A 23130-nucleotide genomic window follows, 5' to 3' on the forward strand; every position below is an offset into this window, starting at 1 on the left:
TATATTCAACTTTATTAAAAATTAAAACTACAGAAAAAAAAATTCTGAATGTACAAGAGAATGGAGAAATGATTAGGTAGGAGAAAACAGATAAACACAGCAGTAACGACTCATACTTGTGGCTATTAGACCAGATCCAGCTCCTCTCATCCAGCTATGGGGGGAAGACAAGCCATATCATTATGGACAACATTGACTTGACAGGGCTGAGGTCCCTCCTATACACAGCCTACACATCTTCTCTATTCACTGTAGCTTAGAGACCTCTCAGACAGAGTTTGGCAGAAGACTACAAATAAATACCTTTAATCTGCTTTCAGGTCAATGGTGGCAGAAGCAGCCTGGACATGGAATTCATGCCAAGAGGGTAACAGTTCTATGAACACTATATATGCACAGTCACCTGAGGCATACCTCGCCTCAGTATGTCACATCTTCTATCATGGGTATCCTGAACACAAATAATTCTGATCCAAGGTGCTAAGAGAGACAAACCACTTGTAGCTGATGGGCTGTTAAGCAGCTGAAAAAGAAAAGTGTGCTCACCTGCTAAGGCAAGAGAAGCAGAAAATGGAGCAAAAGAAATAAATACCAGTTACGGAGCCCAGGAGTCTGTCGGCGAAACCAGGTGATTCAATTCCAAACCCTGACCAAACATACTTCCAAGTCCTCGGTGAGTTGGTGTTGGCTTCAGAAAGCACAAAGTGAACTGAACACTTATTCTACCTTCCCACACCAGAAGGCACAGTTAGTTACTCTGATGGCCCAGGGCCCTAGAACTGCTGAAGGATCATTTTCCGTTTCAGGTCATAGCTGAACTTATTCATCCTAAAGAGTTCACTGTCATAAAAAGCTGAGAGATTGTGGATGTTGATCTGACGAGCCTAAAAAGATAAAAAATGTCAACTGAGTGACAGTGAAGGTAATAATGATCTCCAGTATTTATAAAGAGCCTGGTATCACCATAGGCAGGGCAAGAATTATCATCCCCAGTTTACAGGGGGAAAAAACCCACATGCAGAGATTAAGCGTCTGCAGCTAGATGACAGGGGTTCAGATCTTAGCTCTGCCAGTTACTGTGTGAACTTAGACAAGTTACTTGCTTACTCTGTGCCTGCTTCCTCCTTGGTAAATGGGGATAACAATGAGGACCAACCTTATTCAGTTGATGCCAAGATTTAAAGTGCATGGAATGAGTGCTCAGTACAGTGTCAGCACTCAACAAGTGGTAGTCACCCAAGGTCCCACAGTTAATGCATGGCAGAGCATGGACCCTCTTCCACCACTGTGATCAAACCCCTAAAGATAACTCTGAATGCCCTGACTTTCAATTCCCCTCCATGCCCATACCTTGTCCACCAGGTCCTTTTCAGGCACTTCAATAGTGTCCTGCTGGGCCCCAAAGCGGTTGCGTTGGTATGTCACCTGCTCTGCCACTAACTGTTTCAATATGAAGAGCAACAGCTCATTGTTATCACGCCGGAAGGAGAGATAGCGGGCAAAAGTCTGCAGGAGAGAAAAGCAGAAGTCAGACAACACCCCTCACTCCCAAGACCCTCAAGGCTTCTACAGGGTGACCAGCTCCCCACTTCGGCCACACTTCGCTCACCTCCTGCTCAGAGCAGCCAGACCAGGAAGCCACTGCCCACAGGCAGCCCAGCAAAAAAGGGCCCCACGCCTCAGTCACACCCACCTTTCGCATGCTGCGCATGACACTGAACTTCTGCGTGTCGATGAAGCTCTCCAGCATCACACGAATGGCCATGTTGACGTCGTCCTCTATCACGTAGTCCCGCAGGTGGATGCGCGCATGGGCCTCTGCCATGCGGATCATGGACTCAATGTGCCGCACCGTGATAGGGATGCTGCCTGTCGCCTGAAGAAAAAGACATTGTCACATTGTCAGGTCTTCCTTAGGAAGGAAAGAGAGGTGAGGAAAATAAAGAAATGGCAATTTTAGCAGCCTGAACATAATGGTGGTGCCCTGGGGATGCTGCACGCTTATGGCTTCTGACTATGCATGCATGTTTCTGCTCCCACCAGCTGATCTGTTACACTTGTTGCCCGTTGTACTGGTTATTCTCACTTAACTAAATATTGTGTAATCAAATGCTGGAAGTGGGGAAAGTTGATGTTTCTATGAAAACTAAATTGAATGCTCTCAAAAGAGTTTAAAAAAAAAGGCACTGTCAGATCACATGTGGGTGAGATGGGTAAAGTGGGCGGGACATACAAATCTACAGGAACGCTACATTCTAGTTGCTTGCAAGCTGACTTTCGATTCTCGCCCTACTAATGAACTGAAACTGAACTAAGACCACGTGTTTACTTGGGTGAGATTTAAGCAAAGTCAGTGTGGAACTTAATCAATGGACCAACACTCAAAAGGCCTTGGCCCTGTACCAAGATACAGCAGGCCCTGGGTTACGAACAAAATCTGTTCCTAACTGTGTCTTTAAGTCAAATTGGAAGGTAAGTCAGAACAGGTGCATACAGTTCTTACTAGCTTTTCTTTCGTGCAAGAAAAGGCTTGAAGCCTTTTCAATGATTTAAAAGTTGCACATACAGCAAGTGAAGGTGACTGTGAGGAAAACTTTGTTGTGAGTAGGGGTTGGTTCGGTCATTTCAAAGTGAAGGCAAACGTACATAACATTAAAGTACAAGTGTGAGTTGTCCGTAAGTCAGACGTTTGTAACCCAGGGAATGCCTGTAGACAAACGAATGTACATTTAGTTCTACCTAAAACAAAATGGTAAAAGTACACAAGTATCCTTTTCTTACACCTTCCTGCTTTGGCACTTTTTGGATTAACGGACCAACTACCAACCCCAAATGCATAGATAAAAAAGCTTCTCCAGTGCTTCCTTCCCTGTACCCTGCCACCCCTCCAGGCTTCATCCCTGGGGCTCTTACCATTGATTCTTTCCTCAGATCACTGTACATCTTGGCCACCTTGTCCTGATCCATCTGGTTGAGTTTTGGGTGGACCTTCTCCTTGGCATAGATAATGTACTTCTTCAGGACCTCCTGGGGCAGGGGCTCCACTCCGTATGTGTTGGGCATGGCGGGCTCTGGCATGCTGCTGTTGACCAGCCCATCTTCCTCCTTATTGCTGGGGTGGTGTCTGACATGGCTGCCCACCACAAAGCGGGCCAGCATCTCGTCCTGAGAAACGAGGCCAGAGGTCAGGCTGTCAGGTAAGTCTCAGTGACTTGGCTTGGTGGAAGAACTGAAAAGCTGTATGTACTATGAGAATGACATTCTCTCAACAGCATAGATCCTACACCTACTGTTAGGTGTTAGGGATACACTGGTAAACATGATAGAACCCTCACAGGGCTTACTTCCTGGTGAGGGACGAGAAGACAAATACAGTTTTACAAAAATGTATTAAAAAAAACTTAATTATAGAAGTAACATGTGCAATGGGCTAGTGGGACTGAGGAGCCCACTCTAGCTAAATTGTCAGAGAAAGCTGAGATTGGTGAGAAGACAGGTGATTATCTAGGAAAAGAGCATTCCAGGAAAAGAAAATAACAGGTTTAAAGCCCCGAGGCCTCGCACATTTCAGGGAGATAGAGAAGTAGGCATAGATGAAGACAAGGGAACAGGAAAGCATAACGAATAAGGTCGGAGAGACAAGCCAGGAACAGATCATCCAGGGCGTTGCAGGCCGTGGTGAGGACATTGGATTCTATTCTAATTATAGTGGAAAGCTACTAGTAGGTTTTTAAGGAGAAGTGGCATAGTTTGACTTATGCTCTCAAGAGATAGCTCTGGCTTCTAACTAGAGAATGGCCTAAATGGGTACAAAAGTGGAAGCCAGGAGACCAATTACCCTATGGTTGCAGTCTTTCAGGTATAAAATAAGAGAAATCTGAGCTTTAGTCACAGCAGAGAACTAGTGAGAAACAGATTCAGCAAATAATTGAGAGGTAGGACCAAGAGGACTTGGTGTTAGATTATAATCAGTGGGGGCCCAGGGATGGGTGCTGGCAAGGAAATCAAAGACAACTTCCAGACCTGAGAAGAGACATGAGAAGCAGATAAGGGTAAAAACAATAGACTGCATGTCTGCGCTTTGCTGCCCCTTTCTCTGTGCACACTGCGCTGTTCAAGCCTCACTCAAGGCCCCGAAACTGACCGCAGGGAACCCCTGGGACGTGGGAGTTATGTACCTGGACTGGATCCACTACGTCCCTCACCACACACAGGACGTCGAAACGGGAGATGATGGGCTCTGTCAGGTCCACGTTTTCTGAGAAGGTGAGTGAGGGATCATAGCGCCCTCCTGTAATACAAAGGTGCCTCTCCATCAGAACCCATCAGAGCTCCCCGCCAAATTCCCTCTACTTCTTAACCTTCAGGAAGTTCTTCCTAACCCCAGGGAGCTTCAATGCCAGAAGGAGTAAAGGGAGTGGAAAAGGAAAAGAGGCATGAGGGACACTCAGTGCTTGCTATTTGTTAGGCATTCTGGACAAGAGACAGAAAGATGCTTCCCCTTTAGCAATTGCCTGGTGTCTTAGTTATCTAGTGCTGCCGTAATAGAAATACCAAAGTGGGTGGCTTTAACAAACAAATTTATTTTCTCATAGTTTAGGAGGCTAGAAGTTCGAATTCAGGGTGCTGATTCTAGGGGAAGGCTTTCTCTGTCAGCACTGGAGAAAGGTCTTTTTCTCTTCTGAGCTTCTGCTTCTAGGCAATCTTCATGTGGCTTAGCATCTCTCTTCCCCATCTCTGCTTCTAGCTTGTGTTTAATCTTTTTTTATATCTCAAGAGATTGACTCAAGGTACACCCTACACTAACCCTGTCTCATTAACATAACAAAGACAACCTACTCCCAAATACAATTATAACCATAGGCACAGAGGTTAGGATTTAAAACATGTATTTTTGGAGGACATAATTCAATCCATAACCCTTGGAATTGCCTTTAGTCAGGAAGCTGTTTCCAAGGAAGAAAAAACTGAGGGCAAGAAGTGTGGTGGCTCTTGGGCTCTCTAAATCACCTCCTGATTGAGAGTAACCGCCAATTCAGTTTAATAATGCACTGAAACTCTTCCAAGAAACACATCCCAGTTCTGAAGATATGGCTCTAATAAAAAGCCTAGGTGTCCTAAGTCATACTTCCGCTTTTTCCCCTCTGGCAAGAAATGTAAAAGAGAGAGCTCTTTCTTTTGATGAATTGCTTCCTCAGATTTGCACCTAGGAATCCCCCACCTCTGGTAACTGGAATGGCAGGCCCCTAATTCATGCAGGTTCTTCTCCCGTTGGACAGCCCCCAAACCCCTCTGCCCCTGTAGTGCCTGGTATACCTATGGGGTTGGCAGCAGCAATGACCGTGCAGCGAGCCTGCAGGGAGGTGACGATACCAGCCTTCGAAATGGAGATGCTCTGTTGTTCCATAGCCTCGTGGATGCTGGTTCTGTCCTGGTCGTTCATCTGCAAGAGATTTAAATGCCTCCCTCTTAGCCTGACCCTTGCCTCTACCACTGTCTCTTAGATCAGATCTCAATGCTCTCAATTAACAGATTCTTCCCCACTGAGGGCTAAGCCGACACACCCTGAATCTCATCATCCTATGTGGCCCTGAGACCTACCTTGTCAAACTCATCAATGAGACACACTCCTCGGTCAGCCAGAACCAGGGCTCCAGCTTCTAAGGTCCATTCCCTGCTTACAGGATGCCGCTGGACGTATGCTGTGAGGCCTACCGCCGAAGCCCCCTGGCCAGTGGTAAAGATGGCTCTGCTCGACACTTTCTCAATATATTTGAGGAACTGAGATTTAGCTGTGCCAGGATCTCCACACAGTAACACATTGATATCACCTCGTACCTTGTGCTTACCACCTGGGGGAGACAGGGATGGGAGGTTAGGGAATGGGAAGAAAGGGAAGTGAGGGGAGATAGGAACAGTATTAGGAATTGCAAAGGGGTATTCTCTCTAGAAAGGGAGAAAGGGAAGTAATGCCCTGTGACTAGCAATCCTACCCTTCTGAGCACTTACCCAAGAGAAACCCTTGCATAGGTACGTAAGGAAGTGTATATAAACATGCTCATTGTAAATGTGAAAACCTACAGTTTAAATGTTCTCTAAGTTGAAGGACAGGTAAATAAACTACACTATATGGATCATCATACAGCAATTTAAAAGAATGAAATTGTTCTGTATACACTATATGAAGTCCAAGGCATGCTATTAAGTAAAGTACGCCAGATAATAAATACTATGTATAGTGATACCACTTAGGCAGATATACAGGAAATACTAGGTTTTTAAATATGTGTATGTGTGTCATGGAAAACGGGTGTCTTTCTGTACAGATATATGAAGTATGGTATGGAGCCCTAGTGGCGTAGTGGTTAAGACCTTGGCCATTAACCAGCAGCTCCTTCGAAACCCTCTGCGGCAGTTCTGCTCTGTCCTACAGGGTCACTATGAGTTGAAATTGACTCAACGGCAAGAGGTTTGGTTTAGTTTTTTCGGTTTGTGTAAGATATATGTAAGTGCCTAGGTAAAGGCTGGAAGTATACACACCAGACTGCTAAGAGGGACTGCCTAGAAGACCAGGCCTAGGGTTAGAAATGGTAGTCGGTGGTGACTTGATACTTTCTAAGTATTTTATAAAAAGGATATAATATAAACATAAATGCATGTTCATGTATGATTTTTATAGTTTAAATTTTAAAAGACAAAAAAATTTTTTTTAATTAAAAAAATAGAGCGAGCAAAGAAGAAAACCCAAATCACAAAGGAGGACAGTGTGGAGCTAGGAGCAGACACTGGTGCCATAACCCCACAACACCTGAGATACCATGGCTCTGTGGATCATTCTCTCTCTGTGATGAGCTAATCACAAACGTCTACCCATCTTTTAATATGTTATTTCTCCCCAGAGACCCACAATTTAAATACAAAGTCCTGCCTAGCCCATCACCTAGAATACTGGCTCCCCAAAGAGGAACCTACTCAAGTCCCTGCAGAGGACAGGGGGCTGGGGCACGTGGTGCTCACCTGGGTTTTTGGGCTCCCCTCCAAACAGAGCCAGAGCCAGGCCTCTCTTGATGTCTTCATGCCCATAGATGGAAGGGGCAATACTGGCAAAGATCTGAGGAAGGGAGGGAGAGCCAATGGAAATGGGAATCTCTGTTCTCTTAAGTCTGGGCCACCTGACACAAACGCAGAGCCGGTGGTCAGCCTCTGATGATGCAGCCACCTCTCACAGTGCACAGAGAAGCATAGCACATTCTGACAAGAGAGACAGAACCACTCTGCCTACCTTGAAAAGATGCCTCAAGGGATACAGAAAGGAACAGAGGAATCTGTGCATGTGCAGAGATAGGAAGTCTCTATACAGATAGGAGTTAAACTGGCAAGCAGGGGCAGAGGCCATGGGCGGGGGGAGGACAAAGAAGGGGCAATCATGGCTGCGCTAAAGGGGAACTGGGACAGACAGGCTCTGAGGGCTTCAAGACAGGGTGGGTTTCAGGAGCCTTGTCCTTATTACTCAGGACTTCACTCGTTCAAACATTCCTCTGCCAGGCTCTGGAGACAGAAGGGAACAATTCAGACTTGGTCCCTGCCCTCGGGGAGTTTACCAGCTCAGATTCAGTAAACAAGCCAACCAAGATCTGAAATGTAAGTTGCCCTGAGGATGAGGACGTGGCTCTACAGGAGCAAAAGAGCAGAGGCAAAGAGAGCACTGCACTGCGTTAAAAGCCAAACAGGAAAGTTAAGAGTTTCCGAAGAAGGGGGAAAGAGAGAGGAAGGGAGGCAAAGGAGAGGAGAGGGGAGAAGAGTTAGTGTGAGAATATTTAGCAACCTGGAAGGTTGGAGCCTAAGCAGTAGAAATGGCAGAGAATTTTTATGAACAGAAATTTAACATCATACTTAAGTCACTTGTTGTCTCTACGATGTAAACCCCCATCTCCCAATCTAGGGTTCCAAAGTTTATGTTCTCTCGGAAACCCTGGTGGCATAGTGGTTAAGTGCTATAGCTGCTAACCAAGAGGTCAGCAGTTCGAATCCTCCAGGCGCTCCTTGGAAACTCTATGGGACAGTCCTACCCTGTCCTATAGCGTCATTGAGTCGGAATCAACTCGACAGCAGTAGGTTTGGTTTTTTTTGTCTCCTACAGCACAGCACCTCCCCATCAGGCAAGTTTACTGAGGTGCACACTGGAGATTACAAAAATAAGAAGGGAGCATGGTTTCCAGAACCAAGGCACCAGGGGCAGCCTGAAGAACAAGCCACAGTGTGGGCAGCAAGCTGGTGCCCATAACATCCCCAGCGAGCCCCCCTTGCTTCCTCCCAGCAGCTTAGCAGCCCTGGCCCAACCTCTACCTACCTTCTCCCCAATCTGCTGATCCTTGGAGAGGCTGGTAATCATCTTCACATCCTCGTCAGTCAGTTCCCCTATGGCCACCTTATTGTCCTTCTTGGCCACGTGGTTGGCCAGGATGACAGTGGCAAAGACAGGGAAGCCATGGGCTGTATTGAGGGAGCCATCGTAGTTGTTGTGGTAGATGCCAGTCAGCTCCTAGGGGAGGGAGATCACATGGTCAGTGACCAAAGGGTTAGAAATAGGGGCTAGAGCCCTCCTAAACACTGCCTCACCCCATTTCTTCTATTCCAAGTTCCCCACACTAGAGACACCAAGGTGAATAATTCTCATAAAACTGAAGGAGAGAAGAACACATACTTTTGTGGTTACGAGGGGGGGAGGGAGGGAGGGAGGGAGACGGTTTTTTACTGATTAATTAGTAGATAAGAACTGCTTTAGGTGAAGGGAAGGACAACACTCAATACATGGAAGGTCAGCCCAATTGGACTGGACCAAAAGCAAAGAAGTTTCCGGGATAAAATGAATGCTTCAAAGGTCAGCGGAGCAAGGGCGGGGTTTGGGAACCATGCTCTAAGGGGACTTCTAAGTCAATTGGCAAAATAATTCTGTTATGAAAACATTCTGCATCCCACTTTGATATGTGGCGTCTGGGGTCTTAAATGCTAACAAGCAGCCATCTAAGATGCATCAATTGGTCTCAACCCACCTGGAGCAAAGGAGAATGAAGAACACCAAGGTCACACGACAACTAAGAGCCCAAGAGACAGAAAGGGCCACATGAACCAGAGACCTACATTATCCTGAGACCAGAAGAACTAGTTGGTGCCCGGCCACAATCGATGACTTCCCTGACAGGGAGCACAATAGAGAACCCCTGAGGGAGCAGGAGATCAGTGGGATACAGACCCCAAATTCTCATAAAAAGACCAGACTTAATGGTCTGACTGTGACTAGAGGAATCCCGGCGGTCATGGTCCCCAAACCTTCTGTTGGCCCAGGACAGGAACCATTCCCAAAGACAACTCATCAGACATGAAAGGGATTGGACAGTGGGTGGGAGAGAGATGCTGAAGAAGAGTGAGCTAATTATATCAGGTGGACACTTGAGACAGTGTTGGCATCTCCTGTCTGGAGGGGGGATGGGAGGATAGAGAGAGTGGGAAGCTGGCAAAATTGTCACGAAAGGAGAGACTGGAAGAGCTAGCTCATTAGGGGGAGAGCAAGTGGGAGTAAGGAGTAAGATGTATATAAACTTATATGTGACAGACTGACTTGATCTGTAAATGTTTACTTGAAGCTCAATAAAAGTTAATAAAAAAAACTGAAGGAAAGCCAATCCTAAGCCCAGCACTTCAATCAGCCAATCCACTTATGAAGAGGAAAAGCCCAAGAACTGAGCTAAGCCCCCCGCACTCCCCTGGCTACAATGACTCGTGCCAGTTTCCTCACAGACCTGGCTCCTTCCTGGCCTGTTCATGGCCACTTACTATCTCATCTCCCGGTTTGCAGCTGTCCACCAGATCTGCAAGGAGAATGGCATCCTTGGAGCGGGGAAGCCGGCCGGCCGCCACCTTGCCTGGACTCTCTTGAATTCGGATGCGCTGGTAGTTCTGATAGATGGTCTGCACGGGACAAAGTAAAAGGTTGTAGAAGGTTATGGGGCCCTTCCCTGGGTAGCAGAGACTTCATGGATGGTTCAGCTGTCCTTTCAAATTCTTAAGAGTGTTGACTTCTATGATGTCACCAGTTTTGACCATAGCCCCACCAGAAAAGACAGTGGGCAGTTTTATTATTTCTATTTAGTTACTAGGAAGTACAGAGCCAAAGACGACAAGGAATCAGTCACTTAGACCCAGCAGATCTGTGAATGGTCCCTATTCCTGCCTCTGGAATCCCGTCTTCCTGCCAGATAGTCAACAAGCCCCCATTATGTGTAGAATAGCTGAGCAGTTATAAGTAAGCATGCTGTCTGAGTTCAAATCCTGGCTCTGTCTCTTAAACTGTGTGATCCTGGGCAAGTAACTTCATCTCTTGTGCCTTCTCTGCAGAATGGGGATGGTAATACTGTAACTGCAACCTCACAGTGAGGATTCAATCAAGTAATACATATAAAACACTTAAACCAATGCCTGACAAACCACTTTGAGTCAGAATTGACTTGCTGGCAACAAGTTTAGTTTTGGTTTGGACAAATGGCAAGTTACAAGTTACGTGCCAGCACTGTGCAATGCAATTTAATGTGCACTACTCCATTTACAAGGAGCCGTGGTGGCACAGCAGTTAAGTGCTCGGTTGCTAACAGAAAGGTCAGCGGTTCGAACCCACCAGTGACGGTGGGACAAAGATGTGGTAGTCTGCCTCTGCAAAGACTTGTTGTTAGGTGCTGTCGAGTCGGTTCTGACTCAGCCTTGGAAACCCTGTAGGGCAGTTCTACTCGGTCCTATAGGGTTGCTATGAGTCAGAATCAACTTGATAGCAACAGGTTTGGTTTTTGGTACTTTGTTTACTGTCTACAAGAGACAAGATGACGCTGCAGTTAAAAACACACGTTCAGGATCAATGTCTGACTTCAAAAGGAAACAAGATCCATACCTCACACCATACACAAAAACTAATTCAAAATAGATCAAGGACCTAAATGTTAAATCTAAAACCATAAAGTTCTTGGAAGAAGATATAAGAGCAAAGGTTTGGGACCTAATTTTTTTTGATGATAGATTACCAAACAAAACAATGAATGCATGAGCAACAGAAAACAAAATAGATAACTGCGACCTCATAAAAATACTTATGTTCATCAAAAGACTTTATCAAAAGAGTAACAGACAACCTACAGACTGAAAAAACTTTTGGAGCAATATAACTGATAAAGGTCTAATATCTAAAGTATATAGAAAACTTCTACAACAATAAAATGACAACCCAAGCAAAAACTGGGCAAAGGACATGAACAGACACTTCACCAGAGAGGATACTCAAATGGCCAACAGACACATGAAAAGATGCTCAACATCATTAGCCATCAGAGAAATGAAAATCAAAAGCATAATGAAATACCATTTCACTTCTACTAGGATAGATAAGTAAAAAAAAGGAAAATAACAAGTGTTGCAGGGGATGCGGAGAAAGTGGAACCCTTACCCGTTGCTGGCAGAAATGCAAAATGGTACAGCCATTGTGGAAAACAGTCTGGCAGTTCCCCAAAAACCTACAGGTAAAGCTGCTATATGACCTGGCAATTCCACTCCTAAGGATCTAACAAAAGTGACATGAACAGACATATGCGCACCTATGTTCATCACAGCACTATTCACAATTGCAAAAAGATGGAAACAACCTAAATGCTCATCAATGGATGACTGTATAAGTAAAATGTGGCATATATATACCCAGCAATGAAGAAAAATGAGTTTCCAAAATATCTTGGAACAGGGACGAACCTGAAGGACGTTATGTTGCGTGAAATAAGTTAATCACAAAAAAACACATATTATGTGTTCTCACTTTTATGAAATGACATGAATAAGTAAATACACAGAAGCTACAGTATTTTTAAGCAAATAACGCATGCTTTCTACATCTGTGTGCCAACTGCGCCCCCAACCTGCGAGGTATTTTTGTTAAGTGCCACTATGCCAATTTTTTTTTTTTTTTTACATCTTGCTGTAAAAAAAAAATTAATATAGCACTTACGAAAATACCTCACAGGGTGAGGGCGCAGTTGGAAACAAATGTAGAAGGCATGCGTTATTTGGGTAAAAATATGTTCATTAGTAGTTATCAGGGATGGGGGAAGAGAGGTGCTCTCACTAGATAGTAGACACTTGTTATTTTTGGTGATGGGAAAGGTAACAATGAATGAGGGTGAAGTGTACACAGCCTGACAAAGGTAAATGATGTTACCAAAAAGTACAGAAGAAAAAAGGACCTGCTGGTAATTGCTATGGCATATATAATTTTGAAACAACAGTAAAAACAAAGATACACGTGTGAGTATATATATAAGCACACATGTTTAACAGTACGTATATATGTGTGTGTATATAGGTGTATGCACATGTATATGTACCCATGTAACTGTATGCACATATACAGTCACATGCCGCATGTCTCAACATTCAACCACATATACATCTGTGGTCCCATAAGGTCATACAGGCATTCCCCAGGTTACGAACGAGATCCTTTCCTAAGTCTGTCTTTAAGTGGAATTTGTAGGTAAATCTGAACAGGTACCTAAGGTTCTTCTTTACTGTGAGGTAGTCAAATGTTTGTCTTAGTATATATTTTACCTTTCTATGCATATAAAACATTTAAGAAACGGCGCAGTATTTTCATGAGCCACAGTATGTATTTAACTCAAATTATGGCTTTATGGCAGTCAGTTCTTAAGTACAAGTTGTCCATAAGTTGGATGTTCATAACCTGGGGACTGCCTGTATATAATACAATGTTTGCACAATACCCAAATCACATAATGTCCTATTTTACAGAATGTACTGTGGACATTAAGCAATGACGCATGACTGTATATAATAAAGTACACAGGGGACATAATTACAGACACTTCTTAGACATAATCAAACACCTCACAAGACTGAATATCTGGGTCTGAAGCATTATGGGGTATCTCACTCAATTGGCTTAATACAGTTCATAAAGTTATGTTCTACTTCCTAGTTTGGTGAGTAGTGTCTGGGGCCTTAAAAGTTTGAAGCAGCCATCTAAGACACAACTATTGGTCTCCACTCATCTGGAGCAAAAGAGAAAGAAGGAAACCAAAGACCCAAAGAAACTAGTCTACAGGACAAATAGCCTACAGGAACCAGAGCCTCATCTACCCTGAGACCAGAAGAATGAGATGGTGCCCAGCTACCACTACCGACTGTTCTGATCAGGGCCACAATAAATGGACCCTGATAGAATGACAGAAAAATGTGGAACAGAACCCCAAACTCCTTTAAAAAACATACAAAATGGATCTGGACTGGTCGAGAATGGAGGATTCATTCCCCTACTCTATTGCCCTGAGATACTCTTCAAACCTTGAAGTGAAACTAACCCCTGAGGGTCGCTCTGCAGCTAAATAACAAATTGGCTCAAAAAATAATGGTTATCGCCCGTAAGTACTGTGCTCCTTTAAAAAATCACCTACATGAGACCAAAGATCAAGAATTACTTTACAAAAAGGAGAATGGAAGCAGGCAGGGAAACCAGATTAATGGAAACAGAACAACCGGAATGGAAATAATGAGAATGTTCACATTCTCATTATTGTAGATATTCATTCACATTGTAGAAATTGCTGAACGAGAACCTAAACTGCTGTGTAAACCTTGGCCAAAAGCACAGTAAAATATTATTAAAAAACAAAAAAACTGAGTTCTAATCCTTTGGTCACTTCCTGGCTGAGTGACCTCCACCAGTTACTTCAGTAAACACCACTTTCTTCATCTGCCTAAGGAGGTTGATAACAGCGCCTGCCTTATAGGGGTGTGTTGAGGCTAAATAATGTATCACCACCACCTGGCACATGGGAAGTACTCAAGAGGTCTCAGCTATACTGATGAATCCACTCCTAGCTCTTGTCTTGAACAGACCTGACGGCACTTAACAACAACAGTTCTTGTCTCAGGCTCCCTAGAAGCAGAGCCTGGGACAAGGACTCTCGGCACAACTCACTGAGGTCCTGTGAAGCTGAAACTGTAACAGAGGGAGAGAAGCTAGAGGAGGAGAGGAAAGACACTGGTCAAGATATGGGCTCAGCTGAAGTCCAGTGTCAGCATTGTCTCCTTATGGCCAGGAGGGCCTGTTTCACAGTGTGGCCTCCCCAGCATTCTCTGGGAAGGCAGCTCCAGCTGGGGCAACTCTCACACACACAGGGCTAGGAGAAGTTAGCCGCAACACTCATGGCAGCAAGCCAGTGTAGGGGACTGGGACACCTACCACAGGCACGGCGATCACCCTACTTTTCAGATGAGGGCAGGTAGGCAGGCACAGAGGTACCAGTAGCTCCCTAAGGTCTGAAAGCACAGAGGCTTGTGACAAGGTCTCTCAGGTGTGGCACAGGTAGTGTCTCAAGTGGTAAGGAGGCTCTAATCCAGAAGCCCAGAGGAGCCGGGCAGGTACAAGAAACATGGCAGGAGAAGGCTACGAGATGACAATGCAGACTGCCCCATGTGAGGGGGCATGGGGTACCATGGCCGAGCAGAACACACAGACCCTATTAACAGGGTGGCTAGGCAGGAAGTGGGCTCAGATTTGCCAGCTCTTCATTTTTCAAGAGAAGCCATAAATTTGGACATTTTAAATAAAACCATCTGATTTTTAACTGTTAGCTCAAATTCTTTAAAATACTACACGGGCCAAGCTAAACATACAGCAACACACACTTCTGTCTTGCTGCTCTTCACTGCCTATGCTTCTCTCCCAAAAGCCTCAGAGGCTGGCTGGGCCTTGTGTGTTCTGGGTCCCTGGGCAGGTGTCCACACTCACCTCTTCCATGTTGACTTCGAAGGGGCCAGCTGACTGGCACTCAGGACAGGATCCTGGCTTCACCTCCTGGTTCTGTGACTGGCAGAAGGGTCCCAGGATAAAGCTGCACTTGTTGCAATTATACTTGACCAGGCTGAGCTGAGGCAGGACGCCTGTGCAGCTGGTAACCACCCCACTGGTGCGGATCAGCTGGTTCAGGTGCAACTGTCTGTGAGCAGGGAGAGAAGGTACTAGGTGGCTTTGATCCGTGTCCTCCGGCGGAGTCAGAGCTACACATGAGGGCGTTTCAGCACAAGATCCTGAGCTGGACTAACCAGATCCCACCTGTCGCACCCTGGCCACCCCTGAACATACCCTAGGATGAGGGCTCTTCTTGGCTGCATCCCACCCCCGCTGGTGCACTCACCCTGCCCTTAGCTCACCTGAGCGAGCGCAGTTCTTCCACCAGGGGTAGATGGGAGATGCGCACGTGGATGTGGCTAGCGATGCGGTCGTACTTGGGGTACATGGCCAACACCACCTCCAAGGCAGCCTCATCAAAGATCTGCAGCAGCTCTGCTGGTGCCTCTGGCAGGAAGTAAGCCAGCACATGCTCCCTGGCTGCCAGGTCCTCATAGTTTACCACCAGGCTCTCACGGTTCTCTAGAGGAAGGTGACAAGACAGACAGTAAGCATCGGGTGAGATTCCTTCTCACCACACTGCCTGTACCAGGGAGGGCAAATCCTAGCTCAAATCTTTGACTCTGTGTTGCAAAACCCAGCTCTTACTTCCAAGTCAACCACGTTTTAGTTACATGACTTATAAAAGTGATATATCCTGAGCCTCAATTTCCTCTTCTGTAAAACAGGGATGTCACATACCTTATGAAATCACTGGAAGGGAATAAATGAAATAATATAGTGCCTAGTGCACCAGGGGCTGCAAACTCAAAACTGCTTACAAGAGCCGGGAAGAAAACACATGAATCGACTGTCAAATATAAGACAAAAGGGAGTGGAGGGGACTGCAGAAAACTGAGGGTCACATGCCCCCTTTTAACATCAATTATCAGCACATAGAAAAGTGAGTCCAGTGTTGTTGTCTTCTGATGAAAGTAGTAAGCCTGCCTATTTTTAAGCATGTCAGAAACACTTCTGTGGACCAGATGGTTGGCTAGAGAGTCCTAGTGCAGAAGTGCAACTTTGTGGATTTATCTGAAAGACAGAGGCCTGGCCCTGAGTTCCTGAGCTCCTGTCTCACTATGGACAAGTCGCTCGGCACTCCCTGTACATCATTTCTCTACTAATTGTGCCACCACATGGACAAAATGAAGAAACTCCCGAGGTAAGACCTGGACAGGTGTGGGGCTGGGCAGCGTGCCGGAGTCGCACCTTTGCACATGTCGCTGATGCGTTCCTTGAAGACGTTGTGGCCGTGCCCGTCCACATGGGTGCGCAGAAAGTTCTTGAACCGGTGGTGGATCTCCAGCCGGGGACCCGCCATGCTCACCCACTCGCGCACAGAGTGGCCCTTCAGGTCCTCCAGGTTCTCAATGCTCTCAATCATCTCCTCGTCCTCCTCACCGTCCTCTGTGGCCCGCTCCACCAGGCGGCGTTTCCGGGTAGGGCGCTCCTCGTCCTCGTCGTCACTGTCTGGGGAAGAGAAGGGACACAAGGGAGAGTCTCTTCCAGTGCCGGCTCTCTGCCCCCTGGCACTCCTCCCCAACCCCTCTGGGACCTACCATACAGCAGCCCACGGCGCATGCGGCCCAGGCCACGGCCAGCCTCCCGGTCCCGCTGCCGCATGGCCCGCTCCGCAGCCTCCCTCTGACTGGCGGTCAGCTCCTCCACGTCCTCGTCATCCAGAGCCAATCCCTCGGCCTCATAGGTGTCCAGCTCTGGGATGGCACGGTAGTCCCTGAGAAAGCCCCAAAACGGACACAGTTAGCATCAAAATAACCCTGCCCAGGAAGTGGGCCTGCTCCAGAAGACTCAGGAGCCCCAGGCTGAGCAGGCCCAGGGAGCTGCCAGGCCAGAAATACAAAAGGCTTTAAAGGGGTCCAGACAGCTTTGGCATCCAATAAGAAAAAGGAATTGAGGGAGAATCAGAAAACCTTCCATTCAGAAAGTCTACCAGATAGCCAACCTCCCCCACAGGGCAGGAATTCTCCCACACATCTCCCACACCACCCTCCATTCACAACCAGACAAGCCAGCCTCCGAAACATCTGTCCACCGTCTCAACCCTCTGAAGCCACCCCAAGACCTCCAGACAGTACTGTCCACATGATGATCATTCAGATATCAGATGGGAAATAGCACCTCATCAAGGCTCTCACTGAGCAATGCACTGTGCTCGCCTCCCAGCAATTCTGGGCAGACACTGCTGTTCCATCTGAGAGATGAGGACACTGAGGCTCAGGGAAGGGATGTGGTTTCTGTCGGTGGCCACTCAGCAAACAGTACGCTCTTTTGCTGACACCACACTGTGTCAACACTCCAGAATTCTTCCTTTCCTCAGGAAAGCGGTGATCAGGGAGCTGCTACTGGTTTTTGCAGTAAACTCTGGCACACCACACTCTCAGGACAAACATTCCCATGCTGGTGACATACACAACCCAGGGCCAGGTAAACCTCCAGGTGGAGCCAGTTGAGAATTCTTAAATGGTCTTAGGAAAAAGGTATCTGCCTGACTCTAAGGATTTTAAGTCATGTGAAACACTCTCAGCAAAAATCTAATTGGTCCCTAAAAAAAAACCAAGAAAAACGATAAATTGAATTTCATCAAAATTCAAAAATTCTGTGCTTCAGAAGACATCCTTAAGAAAATGAAAAGATAAGCCACAGACTGGGAAGAAAATATTTACAAATCACATTATCTGATGAAGGACTGGTATCCAGAATATATTTAAAAAAAAAAAAAAAAACCCTTACAACCCAATAGGAGCCCTGGTGGCACAGTGGTTAAGAGCTCAGACTGCTAACCAAAAGGTTGGTAGTTTGAATCCACCAGCTGCTCCTTGGAAACCCTATGGGGCAGTTCTACTGTCCTATATGGTCGCTATGAGTCAGAATCAACTCGATGGCAACATGTAATATAAAGTCGAAAACTCAAAAACTGAACAAAAGATCCAACCCCACCTCCACCCCAAGGTATTGAGGTGTTTTCGTAAGCACACTACACTAATATTTTCACAGTATCCACCCAAGCCTCCATCAAGTGATGAATGAATAAAACGTAGTCTATCCGTACAATAAAGTATTACTCAGCATTACAAAGGATGCAGTTCTGATATATGGTACACACGGATGAACCTTCAACAAGGTTATGCTACGTGGACGAAGCCAGACACAAAAAATTCCACATTGTTTGATTCCACTTGTATGAAATGTCCCAAACCGGCAACTCTATAGAGAGAAAGTTGATTAGCGGTCGTCTGGGGGTAGGGATAGGCCTTGGGATTAACTGTATACACAGGCAAGGGGGATCTTACTGGGATGATGGGAATGTTCTAAAACTAGGTGGTGGAGATGCACAACCCAGCAAATTTACTAACGAGCACTGAACAGTATGTTTACATGGGGTGAAGTTTATTATATAAATTACGCCTCAATAATGCAGTTTAACACACACACACAACAAAACCAAATTGGGCCCAGCTAGTCTTCAAATAAGGAGCTCTGGTGGCACAGTGTTAAGCACTTGGCTAACCAAGTCGGTGATTCAAACCAACCAGCTGTTCTGCGGGAGAAAACCGCGGCAGTCTGCTTCGTAAAGATTACAGCCTTGGAAACTCAATGGGGGCAGCTCTCCTCTGTCCTACGGGGTCATTACGATGGCAATGGATTTAGTTTTAGTCTTCAGATACCTCTGCCCAGAGGCCACCTATGAGGGCCTCTCTCTCTCCAGAATCACTGAAGAGAATGAGAAGGGTCAAGATACAGACAGCCAATGAAGGGTTGGTGGGTGGCAGGCACCTCCTGCCTGAACACCACCACCGTCAAGAGCGGGGAGCTATCCAGACCTGGCATCCTGGCCTAAGCACAGGACTGATGGATCCAGAGGGTCCTCATTCCTTCCTCGTCGGGCAAGTCCTATACTTGTACCACCTGTGAGGTAGGTTCTACATGTAGTGATGAAAGCAAAACTCCTGTACGTTTAAGAGTGCTTGTGAAAATCCCTCCCATGGCTCACAGAGGGCACCATCCAGGGTTGTGTAATGGCCTGTCCAGTAGTTTCATTCTAAGTTTGGGGACCACTGAATGAGGGTAAAGAAAGACACCAAAGGATAATCTACGCGAGGCTCCTGAAAGAGCACACAATTCTGCCACTAAAGTCTCCACCAAATCCCAGTTGTGAATACAGAATAGGGAAGGAGCAAAAATCTAACCTTGCTCACTTGCAGACTCTACTGTGTCTGAATACTAAGTCCCGACGGCCTTTAATACATGTCGGTATGTTTATTTTTACGAGGGTTAAGTGAGACAAAAAGTGTGGAAGTATCTAACACAGGGCCTGGTACAGAGTATGTCTGCAGGTTGACGCTAAATCTTGATTAATCAGACCCATACATACACTGCTTCTTTGAAAAGTTGCAGAGAAACACACTTGGCTGACTGCTGCTTCCTATCTTTCCAAGTTGCGGCCCCCAATTTAGAAATCCCTTTGCATTTCCTGGGTGCTGATCTCATGCAGGTAGGCTTACCCAGGCCTTAGGGTCTAGTCTTTGTAAGTTAGACACACCAAAGTATGTTAAATAGACCCGAGTTGTAGCTCCATGAACCTGTCTCCCTTGGCCTGGAATAAAAATACCTCTCCATGCCATCTCCGATAAGCTCCTCTCCATCTTCTTCTTCCTCCAGGGGCCCCTCAGTGCCTAGCAGCCCCTCAGACTCATCCTCAAAGGGAGGAAGGTCTCGGCCAGGGCTGGAGGTCAGGGCATCAGTGCGCCGGGAGCTTCGGCCAGGGCTGGAGGTGAGAGGGTCAGTGCCTCGGCGGCGCCTGGCCGGGCTGGACGCCATGGTGAAGGACTCCGATGATTCCTGGAAGATAAGATGCCGCTGTCACAGATGGCCAGGTGAGGGCCGACACAGCTTCCCTTTATCATGAGGGGTGACCTCTCCCATCTCCTCTCCTCTCAGCCTCCCTCTCCACCAGACCTAGTGACACCGTTTTCAAACACATCAAACCTCTTCCACACAAGACCTCTGTACTTGCGGTTCCCTCTGCTGGCACGTCCGCCCTGAGCCTGGGCTGCTCCAGAATTCACATCGCCCTGCGTTTCTCCCCGAGAAATCACTGAGGCTGTCACTTGTTTAGTTACCTGTTTATGGTCTACTTGCTCCCCCTTAATCATGCATTCCACCCATTTGTGCACCCACAACGTGCCAGGAGCTGGAACCCTGCTGGAACCAGTCTGGAGCCACAGGCTGGTGCAGGGGGTGGTCAGCAAGAGAAAAGGTCAAGAAAATATTACAACAGAAAGTGCATGAAGATGCAGAGACCTAGTGGCCTGGTGTATACCCTGGGCCAGGCATGCAGATGGTGCCCAAGAAGCGTATGCGAAATGAATAAATGACAGGGCACGGGCACTGGAGAGCTCGGTCAGGCAGTTCGCTCACGGAGTTCAGCGCTCCCAGGATGGTGCGGGGAACGGGGAGCGCCAGGCGGACTCGAACGTCCGCCCCCGTGCCTTTCAGACCCCGTCAGAGGGGAAGAGAGGGGAGAAGCCTCTCCAAACCTGAGACCAGGGGCCAGGCCTCGGTCTGGGGGACCTGACCCAGGACTGAAGTATGGCAGCGCCTGAGGAGGGCGACACCAGGGGACTAGAAGGCACAACTCCCCCGAGTCTCCCGTGTCCGTTCTTGGTGCTCACCGGCCCCCAGCCGCCCCACTCCGCTCTCAGCCCCCCGTGTAAACGTGCAAGCCTGGCGGAGACGGCTCATTCGCCCCGGTCCCCGCCGCCCCACGCCACGGCCGATCCCCAGGGCAAACGCGCCGGCCCCACGGGCACCACCCGCACGCCCGGGCCCCGCTGGCGCTACAGCTCACCGCCATAGTAGCGCCGCGCTCCTCTCCGCTAAGCCCGCCACCGCCGGTTTCGCGCCAAAAGTGGTGTCACGTGACTCGCCGGAGCCCGGGAAACGCCGTGAATAATGAATATGGCGTGATGACGTCACGGCGTCTACTTGCGTCCAGCTGGCGCGCGTGGGGTGGGCCAGTGAGTCCGGCTCCGCCCCCGTCGGCCGCGGGCCGTGCCGCAGCTTCCGGGAGCAGAGGTCGCCTGCGGGTCGTGTACCAGGGTTGCCCTCGGGCTACACTGACCGCAAAAGATCTGAGAGCTGGGGCAGGGTCTGGGTGCGAGGAGCGCCAGCTCCACCTACTGGCTGCGCGTCCTGGTCAAGTTATGGTAAAAAGCAAGCATGTCACTTTAGGGACTAAAGTGGGCCTGACCCAAGCCGTGGTGTTTTCAATCCTTCAAGCCCCAAAAGCTCGGCAATGAATAAGGAAGAGGGAAGAAGAATTGACGTCTTTGGATTATGGTGTTCTCAAAGAGTATTGAATATACCATGGACCGCCAAGAGAAGAAACCAATCTGTCTTGGAAGAAGCACAGCTAGAAAGCTCCTTAGAAGCAAGAATGGTGAGACTTTGTCTCATATATTTTGGACATGTTATCAGGAGGAGGGATCAGTCCCTGGAGAAGAATATCATGCGTGGTGAAGTAGAGGGTCGGCAAAAAAGAGGAAGACCTCTTTTCTTTCTCTTTTTCACTGACCTCAAAGAGATGCATTGACACAACAAGGGGCAACAAGGGGCTCAAGGATAACAACGTCGCAGTACCGGGCGGTGTTTCCTTCGGTTGTAAATGGGATTGCTATGAGTCGAAACTGGCTGGATGGTGCCTAACAACAGCAACATAGAAGACGCAGCTGGCTCAGAGAGGTTGATCCCTTCAACAAAAGCTTGTTTTCTGAGGCATGTTGTTTGGTGGCACGATGGTTAAGCGCTAGGCTGCTTTGTTGGCAGCTGTGTGTGTAGGATTGTAGGAATCTTAGAAAATAAATAGATTCTCAGGTTCGTCATGCATAAACTCGTTTAGTTTATTGCAAGGCAGTCAAGGCAAGGCATGCAAGCAAGACTGCACAACACTCACTTAGAACCAGAGACTCAGAATTAACGGTTACAATGTTAGTTCAATGATTAGAGTCCAGATCTTTAGACTTCATTCTTTTATCTTTAATGAGAGGGCTCGAGAGGAAGGCTTAACCACAGCAAGAACTCAGTGGAGGGGGCCCCTCGTAGCTAGTAGCTAGGGTCCAAGGTCGGTGGCAGTGGACAGAATCTCAGTTCCGCCTCTGCCTTCGCTCAGTGAGTGAGCAGAAACTTGGAGTTTATAAGTGAATTTGTCACCTTGACACCACAGTGACATCAAAGACTAGTATGTAATGCCGTTTCTTTAGGGTTAGAGAGTAGCCAAGTGACACATCTTTTCTTCAAGGTTCAAGATTGGGGAGGTTGTTTAGATTTATGTTTTCTTGTGTCACAGCATGCCAGGTCAAATGAACTTAAAGGTTGTTTACGTTCTTCCCATACTTCACACACTTCTGTTTCTATGTCTAAGTTCAGAAATTTTCTAAATAACTTTCTTAAGACTTAACACGTTTCTAATGACTTACAGTTAATGTTGGAGCCCTGGTGGTGCAGTGGTTAAGAGCTCTGCTGCTAACCAAAAGGTCAGCAGTTTGAACCCACTGGCTCCTCCTTGGGGCAGTTTTACTCTGTCCTATAGGGTCACTGTGAGTTGGAATTGACTTGACAGCAATGAGTGTATATATAGAGAGAGAGAGACAGAGAAAGATTTATCTCAAGGAAATGGCTCACATGGTTGTAGAGGCTGGCAAGACCCGAGTCCATGGGTCAGGCATCAGGTTGCAGGCTTCTCCTGAGTCACATAGCTGCAGGGGCTGACAATCCCAAGATCAGCAGACAGTACAGCAGGCTGCTGGCTTAAGTCTTAAGAACCAGAGATCAGATTATGACAAGCCAGATGTAGGATCCAAAAGCCAGTGAGCTTTGCCAGAATATCCATATATATTGGATGCAATGTTCCGCTGCTATTCATAAGGTTTTCACTGGCTAATGCTTTTCAGAAGTAGACTGCCGGGTCCTTTTTCCTAGTCTGTCTTAGTCTGGAAGCTCAGCTGAAACCTGTCCTCCATGGGTGACCCTGCTCGTATCTCAATACCGGTGGCATAGCTTCCAGCATCACTGCAACACACAAGCCCCTACAGTATGACAAACTGTTG

At 47.2% G+C, this 23130-nt stretch overlaps 1 protein-coding gene across 1 annotated transcript; it reads right to left on the reverse strand.

Annotated features, from left to right (window-relative positions):
* Positions 1-20963, reverse strand: MCM2 (minichromosome maintenance complex component 2). The gene is made up of 16 exons (XM_049863013.1): positions 20874-20963; positions 19635-19864; positions 16564-16739; positions 16214-16474; positions 15265-15484; positions 14843-15050; positions 9835-9969; positions 8351-8542; positions 7018-7111; positions 5602-5852; positions 5317-5443; positions 4179-4291; positions 2914-3165; positions 1694-1876; positions 1351-1506; positions 1-884 (listed from the first exon to the last, which is right to left on the reverse strand). The coding sequence occupies exons 1-16, from the start codon at positions 20877-20879 to the stop codon at positions 774-776; spliced, it is 2715 nt and encodes a 904-aa protein (XP_049718970.1). The 5' UTR covers positions 20880-20963; the 3' UTR covers positions 1-773.
* Between the last annotated feature and the right edge of the window lie 2167 nt (positions 20964-23130).

The sequence above is a fragment of the Elephas maximus genome, chromosome 20 (assembly GCF_024166365.1).
Source record: "Elephas maximus indicus isolate mEleMax1 chromosome 20, mEleMax1 primary haplotype, whole genome shotgun sequence".
Classification (NCBI taxonomy): Eukaryota; Metazoa; Chordata; class Mammalia; order Proboscidea; family Elephantidae; genus Elephas; species Elephas maximus.

Coding starts and splice junctions, on each gene's coding strand:
- MCM2 (XM_049863013.1), bottom strand. Junction 15,051..15,264: donor GAAGAACTGCGCTCGCTCAG/GTGAGCTAAGGG, acceptor CCCTGCTCACAG/ACAGTTGCACCTGAACCAGC. Junction 5,853..7,017: donor AGGGGAGCCCAAAAACCCAG/GTGAGCACCACG, acceptor TGTCTCCCCCAG/GTGGTAAGCACAAGGTACGA.